This window comes from Narcine bancroftii, chromosome 3, assembly GCF_036971445.1.
Source record: "Narcine bancroftii isolate sNarBan1 chromosome 3, sNarBan1.hap1, whole genome shotgun sequence".
Lineage (NCBI taxonomy): Eukaryota > Metazoa > Chordata > Chondrichthyes > Torpediniformes > Narcinidae > Narcine > Narcine bancroftii.
This window is the reverse complement of record NC_091471.1, coordinates 43735825-43755187: the sequence shown is the minus strand read 5'-3', so window position 1 is coordinate 43755187 and position 19363 is coordinate 43735825. Positions and strand designations below refer to the sequence as shown.

Below are 19363 nucleotides of genomic sequence, written 5' to 3'. Positions count from 1 at the left end.
CTCACTGTTGTGCTTTAGGATCAAGGAATATGGGGAGAAAGCCGAAAGAGGGTGCTCATCGGATGTTGAACAGGTTTGAAGGGTCCCAGTGCCTATGTTTCTAAATTTTATTCTTCATTCAAAATATTATCTTGAGTGTTAAAAAGCAGGCAGGTGGGACTAGTGTGGATGGGACATTCTAAGATGATGTGGGCAGTTTGAGCTAAAGGTTTGTTTCCATGGTATGTAACTCTGTGTTCAGCTGGTAAGTTGTTGACGTAGCAGGAGTGCACAAGTTCAAGGAGCAGAAGCAGGCCATTAGGCCCATCGAGTCTGCTCCATGACTCTACACTAAGCTGAATTATGCTCACTCCCAGTTCCAGTTTCTAGCCTTTTCCCTATATCCCTTGATACCCTTACTAATGAGGTACTTATCCATTTCCTATTTAAATACTCCCAGTGATCTGGGCTCCACTGTTTTGTGCGGCAGTGAGTTCCACAGATCCACGACCCTCTGATGAAAGAAGTTCTACCTCCTCCCCGTTTTAATTGGATAACTTCTAATTTTAAGATTATGACCCTTTGTCCTCGATTCACCCATCAAGGGAAATACCTTATCACTCTATCAAAACCTTTCAATATTTGAAATGCCTCTATGAGATCTCCCCTCCCCATTCTCCTATACTCCAACAAATACAACCAAAGATCTGACAAACTCTCCCCATACGCCAGCCCCTGCATTTCAGAAATCATCCTAGTAAATCTCCTCTGCACCCTCTCCAGCAACATCACATCTTTTCTAATATAGGTGCCCCAAAGCTGTACATAGTACTTTAGGGGTCTCACCATTGCCCCATAGAGTCTCATTAATACCTTTTGAAATGAATGATAGCATAGCATTCGCCTTCTTCACAACCAATCCCACCTGGATATTAACTTTTAAATTACTCTGCACAAGGACTCCCAGGTCTCTTTGCACTTCTGAGGACTGAATTTTCTCCCCATCCAAATAGTACTCAGCTATCCTTCAGCTGGATGGATCTAACAGTGCAGACATCACTTCCTCAACTGAAATCACTTGACTAAGATCATTTCTCTCAGTGCTAGATGTGGGATTAAGTCGCTGAGCTCAAACAAAGAGAGATGAAGGACCGGAGCTGTTTCAGGGAAGCGGCCCCAAAAATGCACATGCAAACAGAGAGGAGTACACGAGCTCAGTGATTGGCTATATCAACAAGTACATTGAGAATGTCACCAAGATCAAATGTTTCACAACCAGAGCTCACCAAACACTATGGTTGGATGCAGAGGTTCAGGCCCTTCTTAGAGCTCGTGATGCTGCCTTCAGAACTGGGGGCAGGATGGCACTGAGATTAGCTGAACTCTCCCATGCAATCTGGAAGGCAAAGTAGAAGTACACACAGAAGATCTACAGACAGCTGTGCAACATCAGCAATACAAGGCGCATGTGGCAAGGGATCAACACCATAACATAAAGTTAACAAGTCAACCTTGCGAGATAAGGACAATGCCGCCAACCTTCTAGACAGACTGAACATCTTCTATGCATGGTTTGATGAGAAGAACAGGATGATGCCAAAGAAAATTCTGGTCCCACTGATGAACAGACCCCTGCATAGCAGCAGTCAAGGTGAGGATAACCCTATCCAAACCCTACTGCCCTGTGGCACTGACCTCACCATTATGAAATGGTGATGGAACACATCAAAGAACACCTCCCAGAGACACTGGACCCATTTCAATTCACCTGCAGAAGGAACTATTCCACAGATGATGCTGTGGTCTTGTCATCTCACTCCATCCTGACCCACCTCAAGAACGATGCTTCATACGCCAGTCTACTATTCATTGACGAGGTCGGCATTAAATCCGATCATTCCCCAGAGGTTGATGTAGAAGCTGTCCTCACTGAGACTCAATGCCCCTCTCTGGAATTTGGACTTTCTAATGGAAAGACCACAGTCTGTCTGGGTCAGTAACAGAACGTCAAGCACCATCTCGCTGAGTACTGCCGCACCTCAAGGCCATGTGCTTCACCCACTGCATCGCCAGGTCCAGCTCCAATAGTGTTATCAAGTTTGGAGCTGACACAGCAGTCGTCAGCCTCATCAGCAACAACGATGAGTTGCACTACAGAGAAGAGGTGGAAAATCTCATGAAATCATGTGAGGTAACAAGCTGAGTCTCAACGTGGACAAAACAAAGGAGATGATCTTGGACTTTAGGAGGATCAGGAATGACAGCCCTCCACTACTCATTAACAATTCTAAAGCAGAGAGAGTAGAGAACACTGAGTTTCTTGGAGTTTCTTGTAACTTAACTAGTCAACTTCTATACAAGCTCTATTGAGAGCATCCTGGCCAGCTGCCAGCTGCCAGCTCCCTGCAGGTACGGTTGAGGGTTATAAAACCACCAGACTGTCTGTGACTGCTTGTGCCTGTCTATATTCCTGCCTGCCTACTGCAGGGGGCAACCCACTATACCTGCAGGGAGGAAACCTGGGAGGCTGGCTCCTCCTACTCTCTGGCATTCACCAGCCCCATATAAAGGCTCACGCCAGCCTTTGTGTAGGTAGTACAGCACATGGAGCCAGAAGGGATACTGAACCTTGTGTGCAAATTTTAAGCGAATTAAAGCCTGTAGTACACCCTTCATAGTTTGAGCTTGTTTGTTCGCACTGTAGCGCATCACAGGTTGCTGCATAGAAATGGATGGGAGGTCAATCCACAGGACCATTAAAGTGCCAGAGAGGATCACTGGAGTCTCCCTCCCTCTCCCCCCCCCCCAACCATTGACACAATCTACCGGAAAAGGGCATGCAAAATCATTGAGAGCTCCTTCCACCCTGCACACAGCATCTTTCAGCTGTGTGATGCAGGAATATTAGAGCCAGCACCACCAGGCTGAGGAACAACTTCTTCCCATGGGCAGTGAGAATGGTGAACGACCAAAGGACCTGCTCACACTACCATCCAAGGCTCTCAGATTCATGAAGCAATATTTATTTATTTATGTGTGTGGAGGAAATACTTGTCCTGCATATGTACTGTGCGTTATGTCTGGTTGTGTGCCTGCAAGTTTTGCACTGAGGTTCAGAGAATGTGTTTTGTGAGGTTGTACTTGTACAATCAGATGACAATAAACATGCCTTGACTTGACTTGAAGTTCTTCATAAGCTAGGCATCATCTACGATGAAAGAAAGAAGTTAACATTTCAGGTTGGTTTCCAATCAGAACACCAAAAAGTTGGAGAGAATTCAAAGGAGGTTCACATGGATGATTCTGGGAATGAAACTTTTATCATATTGACCTCTACCTTTTGGAATTTGGAAGAAAGAAGGGGCATCTCACTGAAACATGGCAAATACTGAAAGGCATTGACAGAGTACCAATAGAAAGGTTATTTCCCATGTTGGGAGAGTTTAGGGCAAGAGGGCAAAACATCAGAATTGAAGGGCATCCACTTAGATCAGAGATGCAGAGGAATTTCTTCAGCCAGAAGGTAGTAAATCTGTGGAATTTGTGGCCACAGGTGGTTGTGGAGGCCACACCATTGGTTGTACTTAAGACAGAGATTGATAGATTCTTGATTAGTCAGGGCATCAAAGGTTATGAGCAGTGAGGCTGTGTGGAAAAATGGATCAGCTCATGATTGAGGCAGACCTGATGAGATGAAGAGTATATTTCTGCTCCTATGTCTTATGGTTCTATGGTATTTTGGACATCTGTTAGCCCCATGCTTTGTATCTCCCCTTCCCCTTTCTCCTTTCCTCTAGCTCTCTCTTTCTCTTTCCCTCAGTCCCCTTTCCTCCAGCTCCTCATTCACAGAGCCACCCCCTCCCTTGATCAAATTCTCACCTTTCCTCTCCTGTCCTCCTATCCACATCCCACATGTCCCATGATCACCTTTAGTCTCTTGGTCTGTGCTCCTCCCCCCTGCTGTGTTTTTTTTCCCTTCTCCCCCAGCCTTTTTATTTAGGTGCCTGTCTGCTTTTTGCTCTCAGCTTGAAGGGCTCAAGCCTGAAATATTGGTTATATATCTTTACCTCCTATGGATGCTGCGAGACCTGATGAATTCTTCCAGCATTTGTTTGTTTTTACTTCAAATGTTTTTGAAATGTTTGCAGCAATTTCCTGACAAAATTCTGCCTCCTGGGTAGTTAGATAAGCACATCCTCTTGGTGATTCACCATGGTGCGAGCACCATTTTCCCACTGCATATCGTGGAAAAGGTGCTATTAAAATGCACAGCGCCCATTCATTACTTCCCAGCAGAATGTGGATCATTAGGTTGCCATCCATCCAGGTGATTCCACAAAAATATATCAGGCTGAAAGTAATAAATCAAGCAAACCAAACAACCATTCTCAACCTATTTTGGCTATGACCCCCTTTGGACTCTGCTCAAACTTTTTGGGTCCCCTTCCCTGTGAAACAGTGAAATTTAGTTCATTCCTTCTGTACTTCCCAACGACTACATAAAAACATTAAAAAAATTATGATTTAAGTCTGTGCCCCTCTTAAATGTGTTGTGATTCTTAGGATGTTGAGAATGGTTGATTTACATTGTCTTGCTGAGACATAATTTTTCCGTTTTATAAATCCATCAGCTGCTGTAATATATGAAAAGCCTAATTGCCAGCATAAATCAATGAGCTTTGGTTCTCTGTTCACAGCTGCCTCCGTCTGTGGCTGAATCTGTCATACCAGCAAGATTCAGCAGTGAGACCTCCATGTAGAGACCAATAAGCTGTTATTTTCCTCTCCATTCCAGCCTCCACCCTCCCACCCTCCCCCCCCCCCCCACCACTCCCAGCCTGTCTGCCTCTCACTCAGAACCAGCAGGATGAATATTGACCCCAGTGGGCAGCGAGTGAATGAGCTAGCAGATGCAAACGCAGCTCACAGCTGCTGGTCATCAATATACAAGTCATGTTTGAAGTAAAAACACAATGCTGGAGAAACTCAACAGGTCAAGCAGCATCCTTTATCTTCTTTGGCTTGGCTTCGCGGACGAAGATTTATGGAGGGGGTAAATGTCCACGTCAGCTGCAGGCTTGTTTGTGGCTGACAAGTCCGATGCGGGACAGGCAGACACGGTTGCAGCGGCTGCAGGGGAAAATTGGTTGGTTGGGGTTGGGTGTTGGGTTTTTCCTCCTTTGCCTTTTGTCAGTGAGGTGGGCTCTGCGGTCTTCTTCAAAGGAGGTTGCTGCCCGCCAAACTGTGAGGCGCCAAGATGCACGGTTTGAGGCGATATCAGCCCACTGGCGGTGCTCAATGTGGCAGGCACCAAGAGATTTCTTTAGGCAGTCCTTGTACCTTTTCTTTGGTGCACCTCTGTCACGGTGGCCAGTGGAGAGCTCGCCATATAACACGATCTTGGGAAGGCGATGGTCCTCCATTCTGGAGACGTGACCCACCCAGCGCAGCTGGATCTTCAGCAGCGTGGACTCGATGCTGTCGACCTCTGCCATCTCGAGTACTTCGACGTTAGGGATGAAAGCGCTCCAATGGATGTTGAGGATGGAGCGGAGACAACGCTGGTGGAAGCGTTCTAGGAGCCGTAGGTGATGCCGGTAGAGGACCCATGATTCGGAGCCGAACAGGAGTGTGGGTATGACAACGGCTCTGTATACGCTTATCTTTGTGAGGTTTTTCAGTTGGTTGTTTTTCCAGACTCTTTTGTGTAGTCTTCCAAAGGCGCTATTTGCCTTGGCAAGTCTGTTGTCTATCTCATTGTCGATCCTTGCATCTGATGAAATGGTGCAGCCAAGATAGGTAAACTGGTTGACCGTTTTGAGTTTTGTGTGCCCGATGGGGATGTGGGGGGGCTGGTAGTCATGGTGGGGAGCTGGCTGATGGAGGACCTCAGTTTTCTTCAGGCTGACTTCCAGGCCAAACACTTTGGCAGTTTCCGCAAAGCAGGACGTCAAGCGCTGAAGAGCTGGCTCTGAATGGGCAACTAAAGCGGCATCGTCTGCAAAGAGTAGTTCACGGACAAGTTTCTCTTGTGTCTTGGTGTGAGCTTGCAGGCGCCTCAGATTGAAGAGACTGCCATCCGTGCGGTACTGGATGTAAACAGCGTCTTCATTGTTGGGGTCTTTCATGGCTTGGTTCAGCATCATGCTGAAGAAGATTGAAAAGAGGGTTGGTGCCAGAACACAGCCTTGCTTCACGCCATTGTTAATGGAGAAGGGTTCAGAGAGCTCATTGCTGTATCTGACCCGACCTTGTTGGTTTTCGTGCAGTTGGATAATCATGTTGAGGAACTTTGGGGGATATCCGATGCGCTCTAGTATTTGCCAAAGCCCTTTCCTGCTCACGGTGTCGAAGGCTTTGGTGAGGTCAACAAAGGTGATGTAGAGTCCTTTGTTTTGTTCTCTGCACTTTTCTTGGAGCTGTCTGAGGGCAAAGACCATGTCAGTAGTTCCTCTGTTTGCGCGAAAGCCGCACTGTGATTCTGGGAGAATATTCTCGGCGACACTAGGTATTATTCTATTTAGTAGAATCCTAGTGAAGATTTTGCCTGCAATGGAGAGCAGCGTGATTCCCCTGTAGTTTGAGCAGTCTGATTTCTCGCCTTTGTTTTTGTACAGGGTGATGATGGTGGCATCACGAAGGTCCTGAGGCAGTTTTCCTTGGTCCCAACAAAGCTTGAAAAACTCATGCAGTTTGGCATGCAAAGATAAAGATACATAACCAATGTTTTAGGTTTGAGCCCTTCATCAAGGTATGGACAAAATATCGGCAGGCATCCGAACAAAATGGTGGGGGAAAGGGGCAAGGGGAACAACACGTTTCCATGGGCAGGATGGGTAATAGGTGGACAATGGAGGGAGGGCACACCAGCAAACAAGGGGTTCTGTGAATGGAGAAGAGGGTGGAGAGCTGGAGGAAAGAAGACTGATGGATGGAAAAGAAAGAGGAAGTACAGGTAGGCTAGCAGAAACCAGAGAATGTTAGACATCCAGTTGGAGAGTGGCGAGATTGAAAATTAGATGTTACTCCTACAATTTATGGGTGGCTTTGGTTTGATGTACATGAAGCCACGGACAGACATTACAGTGCGGGAGTGGCGTGCAGAACTGAAATGCTTGGCCACATGGCGATCCCTGTTACCGATGTGGACAGAGCGAAAGGGTTCAATGATGTGATCTCCCAGTCTGAATCCAGTCTCTCCAATGTAGAAAAAGCCACAACAGGAGCACCGGATGCAGTAGATGACTCCCGTGAATACACAAATGAAGTGTCGCATCACTTGGAAGGACCTGTCTGAATACTGGTTCGAAGGGAGCCATTCTGAGAAATATTCCTTTAAGCAATGTGAAATAAAGAATATTCTTCTCAATGAGATAGAGGTGTAGAAGTACAGTGAAACAGGCCCTCTCCAGGGAACCTGAAGGGATAGATGGGGATAGATTTGCTAGCTGCTGCAGGCATCTTCTGCTGGGTATGAATTGGGCATTGAAGTGTGCCTTCTTTTAAGCACACACTACCCAAGCTGCAACAATCAAGGGCTGGGTTGAACCGAGCAGAGCTGGGAGTGCATTGCTGTTCACCAAGTTGGTGAAACTGGCTTGGAGTTGCTTTCCTGTTACCTTCTTGCTCTTCTGCTACCACTATTTCTGTCATCTGTAAGTGTTCAGTTCCGTTTTTGAAACAGTTTCAGATGATGAACAGTTCTCAGGAACTGAGCCTTTCATAACCTAGGGGCATCCCAAAAATGTCTGTACAAATGTAGATTGGAAACCTGTTAATAAGGAATACCCAATTGTGAGTTTCATTAGTGGAAGCATGGAGGATATGAGCAGGGAAGTCCTGCTGAACATGGTCAAACATGGGACTGGTCATCACATTACAGGAAGTATATGAAGACATTAGAAATTGATTTTTTATAAACAGTTTAAAGGGTTCTGAGATGAGGGATGGCTGTTAGAAATAGAAGCCAGAGAAGTTGTGATTTTTTCTTTAAAGAAAAGACTGAGAGAAGATTTAATAGAAGTGCAGAAAATGATGAGACATCATGCCAAAATGGATACTTGGACATTGTTCCTTTGGTGGAGGGGTTGAGGAATAGAGGTCAGAAGCATAAAAAGAAAAGGATCAAAAGTGACACAAGGTAAAGCTCATTAATATATTGCGTAGTTGACATCTGGAACACACTGTTTGCAGATGAGATCATAAGACATAGGAGCGGAATTAGGCCCATTGAGTTCGTACTGTCGTTCCATTAAAGCTGATTTACTATTGAGGTACAGGAAGTCCCATTGTGATCTTTAAGAGAGGAATAGATAAACATGTGATGAGGAAAAAATAAATCTACAGATAGAAAGTCAACAGGTGGGACTTGTGAGTTGCTGTGGTTGAGAGCAGGTCTGACTATGATGTGCCAATTGGCTCACATTGATGCTGTAACCATTCTGTAATTCTATGATAAGTGAACGTCACAGCACATAATAGCCTGAATACACCTGGGATTGTATGATCTCGGAAGCTAACCGGGCACAGGACTGGCCAATACTTGGAGGGGAGGCCACCTAGGAACACCATGTTTCTGTGAGGGGCAATTGACAAGATGGTAACCCTCTGTCTGCCTTACGGTAGAAAAAAGGTAAAGAATTTCACATATGTTACATTCTAAATGTTGTATTATGTGACAATAAGGAAACCTTTACCCTTTACCTTTACAACCCAATTTTGTATTTTGTTGTGATCCCTGATACAGAATTAAGGGAAAACCTTTCTGATGCATCAAAAATGGGTGAAATAAAATTTCTCGGCAATATTTGAATTTTAGAGTAGAATCTGAAAATCCCAGTGTCAATACTAGATTTTTTTCAAGCGTCACAATTTAACCTCAGTGACGGAATTCATTGTTTTTGTAATGAAAGGAATGTGAGAACCAATTAATACATGAATGAATAATCTTCAAGTCTAATTTTTCTCCCAATATAGTCAGTATGGTTTATAGAATTTTCAAGTTTCTGACCATTTTTTATTGCACAATAAAACAAAGCTTCTCAACCACCATCACATCCATATGTTTATTTCAAAAGTAAAGCTGGGTTTTTAAATCTAATTAATGACTGTTAAGTTGTGTGTATTTAAGTAATAAAACTTAAGACTATTTAAGTTTCAGACTATTCACTAAAACTGGTTGCGGTAACAGTCTGGCTTGCCCTACTCACAATTTTTTAGCATTGGAATTTCCAATGACGAAGGCTCAAATGCGTCCCCATCATTGGTGATTGGACACCAGCATTCTGTTACAGATATTTTAAAAAATTACAGTATGGGTGGCACGGTTGGCATAGCAATGCCTTTACAGCACTAGTAATTGGGATAGGATAGGGGTTTGAATCCTGTGCTGTCCGTAAGGAGTTTGCATGGTTCTCCCCGTGTTTGTGTGGGTTTTCTCTGGGGGTTCCAGTTCCCTCCCACCATTCAAAATGTACCAGGAGTGTAGGTTAATGGGGTGTAAATTGGGTGGCAAGGGCACATGACCCAAAGTAGCCTGCTACTGTGCTACATATGTATGTAGGTATGTATGTAGTACAAAGGGAAGCAATTCAAACCATTGAATCCATTGCAGAGTTTGCCCATATCAATGAAAATGATCTAGCCTCTAAAGAATAATTGAACAAAACACATTTCAAAATAATTTAACATAAATGGAACTGAGAACTAATCTCTATGACCTTGTGTTATACACTAAAGATACTGGTAAATTCAATCTTTTTTGTCTCTCTGAGCATGTAGCAATTGTATACCTTAGGTGGGAGCATTAGTACTACAGAATGTTGTAGCCTAGTCAACCATCCAAGCTCCTTGGAAAACAGATTTTCCTTGGATCAATTCGATCCACCAATTCAATCTTAGAAGTTAAATTAAAAGCATGTCCCATGTAACTATTCCAAGGTTAAAAAAGAGTCTTTCCCAGGTATCTAGTATTTTTTCTTAATGCTGATATTGGTCTGTGGAAAGATGTCAATCAACATGACTCAAGTTAAAAGATAATTCAAGTTAGAATAAAATAAACACTGGCAGATTATTAGGACCAAAACTTTGACATTATATTCTAACACTGTAACAAATAGTTCCAAGGATTAGGATAAGATTCATTTTATTTATTTTCATCCATCTGAATATTGAACGATGAGGTAAAGAAAATATGGTAAAACAAAACTTGAGTTGGCAGAGAATTTGCACCCAACAGAACAAGGCAGATGGCTGTGCGGAAGAATACAATCCCTGGATCAGGATGCTCCAATTATCAGGATTTTCCAATATGCAGTACTTATAGTTATTCAACTGACTTGCAAAACTCCCATATATACATGAGCTTCTACAATCAATATCCTTTATAAGGAAAGTGATACCTTATTACCTTAAAAGTCTGTGTTATACTCTTATTTTTGTATCACTTTTCCTGTTGAATTGAAGACCAGGAACTCCAAACAATATATTTGATGCACTCACTCAGTGTGAAACATGAAAAGCCGCCACAACTCCAAAATGTCAAAGCTCAAAGAGATGAAAGAATATAACATGACAGCAGAATTTGAAATTAAGAGGTTTCATATCCAAAGATAAAGAGCAAAATTGCTTCTTTCCAAATTGAGCATTTGGTGCCTGCTCTACTTATATGATTTGTTCACTTATCCTGGCCATTTGTCAGGTTCATGGGAGCTTTCAGAATAATATAAGGTAGTGAGACCATTTGTAAACATGTGACATCTCCAGTTGTCCTTTCTTGGCTGATGCCCAAACTGATTGATGGGTCCAACAGCTGAGAATAATTGATTAAATTCCAATGGAAGGGCAACTACTTGAAAGGATAACTCAGTTTTTCTCCCTCTACAAATGCTGCATGACCTGCTGACAATCTCCATGGTTTCATTTTTTTTCAGATTTCAGATTTTACTTCCAATTTTCAGCATCATTTTTCAATTACATGATCATCATTTGCCTTAGCAACAAAACAGAAAGACCGGATCATGTTCTCAGATGTAGGATTGTAGAATCAATACTGTCGAGTCAAGCTTAGATCTGTAAATGATTTGCTGAAAAGGGGTTTGTAACATAGGCTTGAGACAGTTTCTACCCTGAAATGCTGGAGGAACTCAGTAGGTCCATCGGAGGTAAAGATGCATTATTGATGTTTTGGAACTGACCCCTTCCTCAAGGTATGAATAAAGAAGAGCCAGGTGTCTCAAGCACTGCCAGACTATGATCTCCCACAAATTGGAGGAACAACACCTCATTCACTCTGGTACCCTCTAACCAGATGGCATTTACATCGACATCCAGTTTCCATTAGCCCCCCTCTCCCATTTTCCCCTATGTCTCCAGCGCACGCTCTCTCTCTCTCTCTCTCTCTCCCTCTCTCTCTCTCCCTCTCTCTCTCTTCCCTTTTTCCTCTGCCTCCTTTCACAGAGCCAAAAGCAAACCCCCTCCCCAATCATTTCTCATCTTTCCTATCTCTTGTCCCCTTATCATATCCAATTAAAACCTTTTGTCTGTGGGTCTGTACTCCTCCCCCTACCATTTTTCCCTTTTCACCAGTCTTTTAATAGAAGACCTCTCCTTTCTTTACTCATACCTTGAGGAGGAAGAGCTCAGGCCTGAAACATCAGTAATATATCATTACCTCCTATAGAGGTTGTGAGACAAGGTAAGTCCCTCCAGAATTCTGTGTTTTTACTCCAATCACAGCATCTGCAGACTTCATTTAAGACACTTTCAATCTTGTGGCAATATAGAAGCTTTCACAAAAGTAATGTTAGCATCATTAATATTTGTTATGAGACAAAAGGAAAAGAGTAATTTGCATAGGTGGCTGAGTAAATCCTAGAATCTAACTGAGAAAGATGGTTTGAGTTAGGGCGTAAGCAAAGCAGCCTATTTATAAGGTAAATGAAAATTATTGTTATAATTGGGATTGAAATTATTGGGATTATACCATATTGCTCATTTAATCTATTGCAAAGAATGGTGTCAGATAATGTGAATGTATCTAAAGAGTTTGATATTCCAGTTTTGATCTCCTCAATTGTGATGGAGCAATTTAATGTAGTAAAGTGTTTTACCTAACACTCTAGGCACAGGGTCAGAAATTCCAAATTGTTCCATCTCATATGGGTGTCAATTAATTAAAATAAAATAAAAATGACAGAAACCTGAAACACTCTGCAGGTCAGACAGCATTGAAAGGGAAATAAAGGGAACAAAGTCCTTTGCAACAGAAACATTGGCTTTCCTCTCTGTAAATTAATACTGGAAACTTTTAATACAGTTATAATAAATGTAGTCTGTTCACTGAGATGGAAAGATATAGAATGTAGGGCAGGCTCCAATAAAATTTACCATCTCCTCAACTGAGGAAGGATGGAGGGAGGTCAAAGCATTTTGTTAGTAAAGAGTTAAGGGAACAAAAACAATGATTACGGTTCAAAAGAAAATTGTACAGATAAAATATATGGGAAATTTCTCTGTAAAAAGAGAGCTCAAATCTTCACTTAAGATGTGTTTCCTCAAACACATATTGAAGTGCAATTTATTTTTGAGGAATTGGCTGTTGCTCTTTGCAACTTGATAGCCGACCTTTGTTCTATAAGAGAAATGGAGTTTCCTTTACATAGTTGCGAGATCAGTATTTGGCAGGAAGCAATTTAGTGGCATTTATATGGTTGGGGTGTGGAATCTTATGTACTTTCATGGATGAAAATTTTCATCTAAAATACTTGGAGTATTTTCTACAATATCTAATCTTCTCTCCAACAATATTCCCCAGTTCTAGTGAAGATGGCCAGCATAAATGTTAAAAAAAAAGAATTAAGAAAATAAACTTTCTGGAGAACCATTTACACATGCAAACTTCCATAGGTATTTTCTAGCAGGCACACTTTTTCTCATTTGAGTTGGGAGTTTCAAGTTTTTGACCAGAACTTCCAGTGACCGATTCAGGTATTTGATTCTTGTCAACACACTCGTCCATACGCTGCATTATTAAGTCCAACAATGCATTTATAGAGTCATCAATTCCGGTTCCAGTGGCTGCACTAGTTTCAAAGTAGGGAATTCTGTGGAATGAAGAGAAGATTAGCTAATCTTCCATTTTATTTGCAAGGAAATTATGTATGGCAAGGAAAACAAAAATGAGGAGTTTGCTTATTCATTTGATTGTTGGAACATATCCTTACACTCAACAACTTTCCCTTTGATTCCACTTAATCACTCCAGATTAAAAATGTAGCTATGGGAACTCACATCAGTCCTAACTAGACCTGTATTTTTGTGGATATATGGACAGATCGAGTTGCAGGTTTAACTTTTTTTAAAATTTAGACATATAGCACGGTAACAGGCCATTCTAGTCTGTTAGGCCGTTATAGGAAGTGCCACCCAAATTCCCCAATTAACTTAAACTCCCGTATGTTTTGAAAGGTGGGAGGAGATCGGAGCACCTGAAGGAAACCCACATAGACATGCGGAGAAAATACAGATACCTTACAGATAGTGCCAGATTCGAACCCCGGTCACTGGCGCTGCAACCTCAGCATTGTGCCAACCTCAGCACTAACTGTGCCACCTTGTACCTGTCCAAATATCTTTTAAATGTGATGTGTCCCTGCCTCTACCATTTCCTCTGGTAGCTTGTTCCATATACCTAACAGCCTCTGTATGAAACAGTGTCCTTCAGGTCCTTTGAAAACCTTTCTCCTCTCACCTTACATCTTTGCCCTCCAGTTTTAAATTTCCCCTGTCCTAGGGAAAAGGCCTTCATAGATAGATGTCCTTACATAGACATACTGTAGATAAATTTACCTTATCCAAGCCCCTCATGATTTCATATACCCCAATAACATTCCCCCAACATCTTTCACAACCCCACAGACTCATTCAGTTGTCTTGACTATACATTCTGTTACCCTGTTTCCAGTAACAATACTCTTTCTCAATTTCTTAATTTCCATTGTATTTGTTCCATTGGTGAAGCCTTCTGCTCTGATGCCTTGGAAATGTCTTTTATCATCCTGAAATGTAACTTCCCTCTGCCAGAATCAATGAATCTCTTAGTTAAGTGCTCTATTTACCTCATCCAGGCACTTACTCCTTTTCCTAGATCAAAAATAAAATACCTCTGGTACTTGTATTCTACCCCACCAGTTCTCACATTCAGAACATTGGTCTTCACCATTTCCAGTGTGAACCCAGCTAATGATTCCTGTATCATTCCCATTCTTCTCAAGCATAAAACCATCATGCAACAGACATGGCAGCATAAACCACTATCTGAGGTTATATTCCAGTTGCTTCCTGTCTGCAACAAATAAGAAGGCACCAGTGATAAAATAATGATTTCTAATGAGTCTGGAAGTCAGTGAGTATTCTATCAAACTTCCACAGGTGCACTGTAGAAAGTATACTGGCAGATTCAGTAATTCTAATGCCCTGGAATGCAGAAGGCTGCATAAGGTACTAAACATAGTCAGGTCCATTCAGGCTCTGATCTCCCATCCATTGAAAGCATCTATGTGTAGTGCTGCCTCAAGAAGACACCCAACATCATAAAGGACCCCATCCTTTTGGTCACAACCTCTTCTCATTGTTACCTTGGGTAAGAAGGTATAGAAATTTGAAGCCCAACACCTTTCAGTTCAAGAACAGTTTATTTGCAACAGCTATCAGGATCTTGAATCTCCCCTTGTTACACTAATCAGGGACTGCTCCAATACCACCAAAAGACTGTCTGCAGAATTGCAAAGTCACTTTTTTCTTGCACAAGGATAACTGTGAATTTTGATTATCATTTATCTTTTGTATTTCATGTCTTTTATAATTCAAATTATGCATACTATTGCAGACTTTTATTTTAAGTATTTGTTCAACTACAGTAAGCAAGAATTTCAGTGCATATGTACAATACATATGATAATAAACACATTTTCAGTATTGTTATGAGTGTACAATTTACTTGTGAAGCAGTAACAAGTTTCTAATTCACGCCACCACCAAAAGTTAAAAATCACACCCATTTTAATTGACAAGTTTTCAAAAATGCTTCTGACAGGTCATATACAGAACACAGTTATTTACAATTGTTTGTTCCCAAACATACTTGATCAGAACAAACAATTTGCCACTGTCTGTGCTCCGAGAGAGCAAATAAAGAAATGACCATTTCAGCAAGCATAAGACTCACCCATATTTTTCTGCAAGCTCTTTTGCTTGCTTCTCGTCTACCTCCCTCTGATGAGATAAGTCTGCTTTGTTCCCAATTAAAACCACATCAGGATTCTCACAGTATGCATTTGCTTGAAGCTGACCTGAATGAAAAAAACAAGTAAAGAATAATTAGTAACCCAAGCAAACTGTAGGTGGCAGCGAGGAGTCTGAGATATTTCAAAGCAGGAAATTCAGAGCTAAATGCCGCTTGGCAAGCCAAAACAGCAAGAAACTTAAAACACATCTTTGAAGAAGTATGACATAGTCATAGACTTCACAGCCCAGAAACAGGCCCCTTTGGCCCATCTTGTCCATAATGCCCATTTGCCTGGTTTCGTCCTTATCCCTCTAAATCTTTCCTACACATGTACATATGTAAAAGTGTAGAAAGAGTTTAGAAGGATATACATGTACCTAAGTCCCACCTTACCCATCTTCATCTTATAATACAAGCCCCTCAGTTATAGCAACATCACTTTGAATATTTTCTGCACACCCTCCAGTTTAACAATATCCTTCCAATAGTTGGGTGCCCAAAAATTGTTCACAATACTTCAAGTATTGTATCAACAGTTGCATTCTGGCCTCCCTTCTCCTGTTCTCAATGCCCTGACCAATGACGCCAAGCATGCCAGACACTTTCTTCACCCTCCTGCCCATCAACGTCACCTCTTTCATGGAACTCAATACCTATAATCCCAAGAGTCTTTTTCTCTACAAAGCATTCTGGCCTCCCTTCTCCTGTTCTCAATGCCCTGACCAATGACGCCAAGCATGCCAGACACTTTCTTCACCCTCCTGCCCATCCACGTCACCTCTTTCATGGAACTCAATACCTATAATCCCAAGAGTCTTTTTCTCTACAAAGCATCACAGGGAACTACCATTGACAGTGCAAGTATTACCCTAGTTTAACCTACAAAAGTGCAACAGTTCAAACCTGTCCAAGTTAAATTACATCTGCCATTGCTTGGACCATTTTTCTGTTTTAATCTTAGATAACCCTTTTCACTGTCCATTAAACCAGCAATTCACCAATTTTATCCACCAATGCACTAACTATGCTTTCCCCATTGATATCAAAGTCATTAATATAGATGACAAACAACAGTGGACCCAGCTCCGTTCCCAATGGCACACCACTGGTCACAAGCCTCCAATATGAGTATCAACCCTCCATTTGTGATCCTACCATCAAGCCAAATCTGTATCCAATTGTCCATATGGAGTACCTGCTCTGTCCTCATCACTTCTCTTGGTCACAAAGAATGGAAGCATTGTGGACAGTGAGGAAGGCTTTCGAAGCTTGTTGGGAGAAGGGACTGAGAAATAGCAGATGGAATATAATGCAGGCAAGTGTGAGATGTTGCATTTTGGAAGGACAAATTAAGAAAGGACATACACAGTAAATGATAGGTCACTGAGAAGTGGAGTAGAACAGAGGGATCAGGGAATACCGAAACACAATTTCTGAAAGTTGTGCGAAAGGTAGATAGGGTTATAAAGAGAGCTTTTGGCATATTGGCCTTCATGAATCAAAGTATTGATTGAGATGTTATGGTAAAGTTGTATAAGACTTTGATGAGGCCAAATTTGGAGTACTGTGTGCAGTTTTGGTCACCTAACTACAGGGTAGATATCAATAAGATTGAAAAAGTGCAGAGAAGATTTACTAGGATGTGAAAGGGAAAGATTAAATAGGTTAGGACTTTACTCCCTGAAGCATAGAAGAATGAGAGGTATTTAAAATTATGAGGGGGATAGACAGAATAATTGTAGATAGGCTTTTTTCCACTGAGGGTAGGTGAAATACAAACCTGAGGACATGGGTTAAGGGTGAAAAGGGAAAAGTTTAAGGGAAATATGAGAGGGAACTTTTTCACACAGAGGGTGTTGGGAGTGTGGAATGAGCTGCTTGCTAAAGTGGTGAATACGGGCTCAAATTTAACATTTAAGAAGAATTTGGACAGGTACATGGATGGGAGGGGTATGGAGGGCTATGGACTGGGTGCAGGTCAGTGGCACTAGGCAGAATAATAGTTCAACACAGACTAGAAGGGCCAAAGGGCCTGTTTCTTTGTTGTAAAGTTCTATGTTTCTATGTTTCTAAAGCCATGTCTGATTGTCCTTAATTCGTCTTTGATTTTCCAAGTGCATGTAGATCCTATCTCGTAGGATCTGTCCAGTAGCATACTCACAAATGATGCTAAACTCCCTGGTCTGTAGTTCCCTGGCTTACTTTTCCAAACTTATGTTTTAAAATAAAGCACAATACGAGCTCTCTCCTGTTCTCAATGATGATGCAAATATTTCTTTCAGGGCTCCTGCAGTTCTTTCCCTAGCTTCCCATAATGTCCCAGGAGGCATTTGATCAGGTCCCAGGGATTTATCCACCTTAATATGTTTAAAACCTCCAGCACCTCCACTTCTGTAGTATGGGTTCTCTTCCGGGTATCACGATTTAGCTTTTCAAATTCCTTCGCCTCTATATCTTCCTCCATGGTACACACAGATGAAAAACTTGTTAAGAGCCAAAGTCATCTCTTGTGGTTCCATACGTAGATGGTCATTAAGGGACCCTATTCGTTTCCCTACTTACTCTTTTACCTTTCATATACTTGTAGAATCTTTTGGGATTCTCCTTAACCTTTTTTTTTTTACAGAGCCACCTCCTGATTTCCCTCTTAAGTGAACTTTTACGTTTTCTATTCTGCTCAAAGGATTCACTTGATGTCAAGTGTCTATAACTGAACATATGCTTTGTTGATTTTTTTTTTTTGCCAGGTCCTCAATATTTCTGGTCATCCAAGAGTTTGTTTGATCAGCTGCCTCTCTGCCACTTTTGACATGACCTCCTCTGCCACTGGTGGGTTATGGTCACCAGAGTGTACTTTCAATGGAGCAGATTACCTGCAACTTTTTGCCAAGGTTTCTTTCTTCCACCTGGTGTGACAAAGACACTGAAGATGTATGGGGACACTCTAAATATGTATTAGCATTTCAGAATTTTCACTGCTTGGTAAAAAATGCTGGAAATTGTTGTTTAACAGCATGGGTGAGTGGATAACGCCTTACCATATAAAATATATATAATTATGAGAACACAGGAGCAAGAGTAGGCCACTTGGCTCACAAATCTGCCTCACCATTGGACATGGGGGTAATCGATTTGCCCTGGACCTCACTGCCCCATAACTTTCAAATTCCACACCCCTGATCTTTTTTTCTTAAAAAAAAAAGCTGCTGTGCTTAAAAAAGTTGATTTCTCACATTTCCTCAAACTTGGGCTGATCTCAGTTAAGTCTTGACCACCGACAAGAATGGAGACATTTTTGAAAGGCTATAAAAATTCATCTGACTCATCAACCAGGCAAGTGCCTGGTTTGAGAAAGTTTTCCATTGTTAACTCAATGTTCTTGAGGAGACTGTAAGTTCGCAATAACCACTGCCTTGACAGGGTTACCCACATTCCAACAACTAACTAAAAACTGTTTCAGTTATTTCAACAGGAAAGTCTGTAGACACTGTAATATAGTAGAACAATAGACAAAAGTGCAGGAGAAACTCAACAGGTCACACAGCATCTATGGGAAGTGGAGGATAACAAACCCCTTTGACCTAAGCAAAAGGCAGACAGGTGCCTGAATAAAAACATGGTGGAGAGGATAGGAGGGAGGAAGGGGGGGTGGGGTGAAGGAGCACAGGCCAACAGCTCATCAGTGGATATGGGTGTAAGAGCGCAAGAGAAAAAGCTGAGGTTATGGGGGAGGGGGTGGTCCCTGAATGAATAGGGAAGAGGGATGGGAGCTGTAAGTTATAATTATTCTCTGCTCTGCAGGTTTTCAGCGCATTGATGGTATTCTGAAGAAAGACAACATTTTCTTTGATCTGGATTTGTGAACTTAGAATGTGCGTGTTCTAGGCCTTCACTTATAATTCTCATTAAAGGTCACTAATTCATTCATATTTCCAAGGCTTTTTTAAACATGTATCAGGCCAAGATCATGGTTGTTGCCAGATATCTTATGATAAAATATTTAGTACTTTTGGCCTCCAAGGCTGTTATATCCTATCATATCTCCAAATCCCAACGCATCCAAATCTCAAATTGCATAAAGTACTAAAATGAACCTAT

General features: G+C 41.9%; 1 protein-coding gene across 3 annotated transcripts in view; it reads right to left on the bottom strand.

Annotated features, from left to right (window-relative positions):
- Positions 1–10106: 10106 nt before the first annotated feature.
- The window catches only part of rab27b (RAB27B, member RAS oncogene family), a 77346-nt gene continuing 68089 nt past the window's right edge, over positions 10107–19363 (bottom strand). For all 3 annotated transcript variants that reach the window (XM_069923928.1, XM_069923929.1, XM_069923930.1), the window contains 2 exons: positions 15206–15329; positions 10107–13082 (listed from right to left, as the gene is read on the bottom strand). In XM_069923928.1, the coding sequence (XP_069780029.1) occupies positions 12893–13082; positions 15206–15329 (314 nt within the window). In that variant the 3' untranslated portion in view covers positions 10107–12892. The remainder of the gene's footprint in view (positions 13083–15205; positions 15330–19363) is intronic.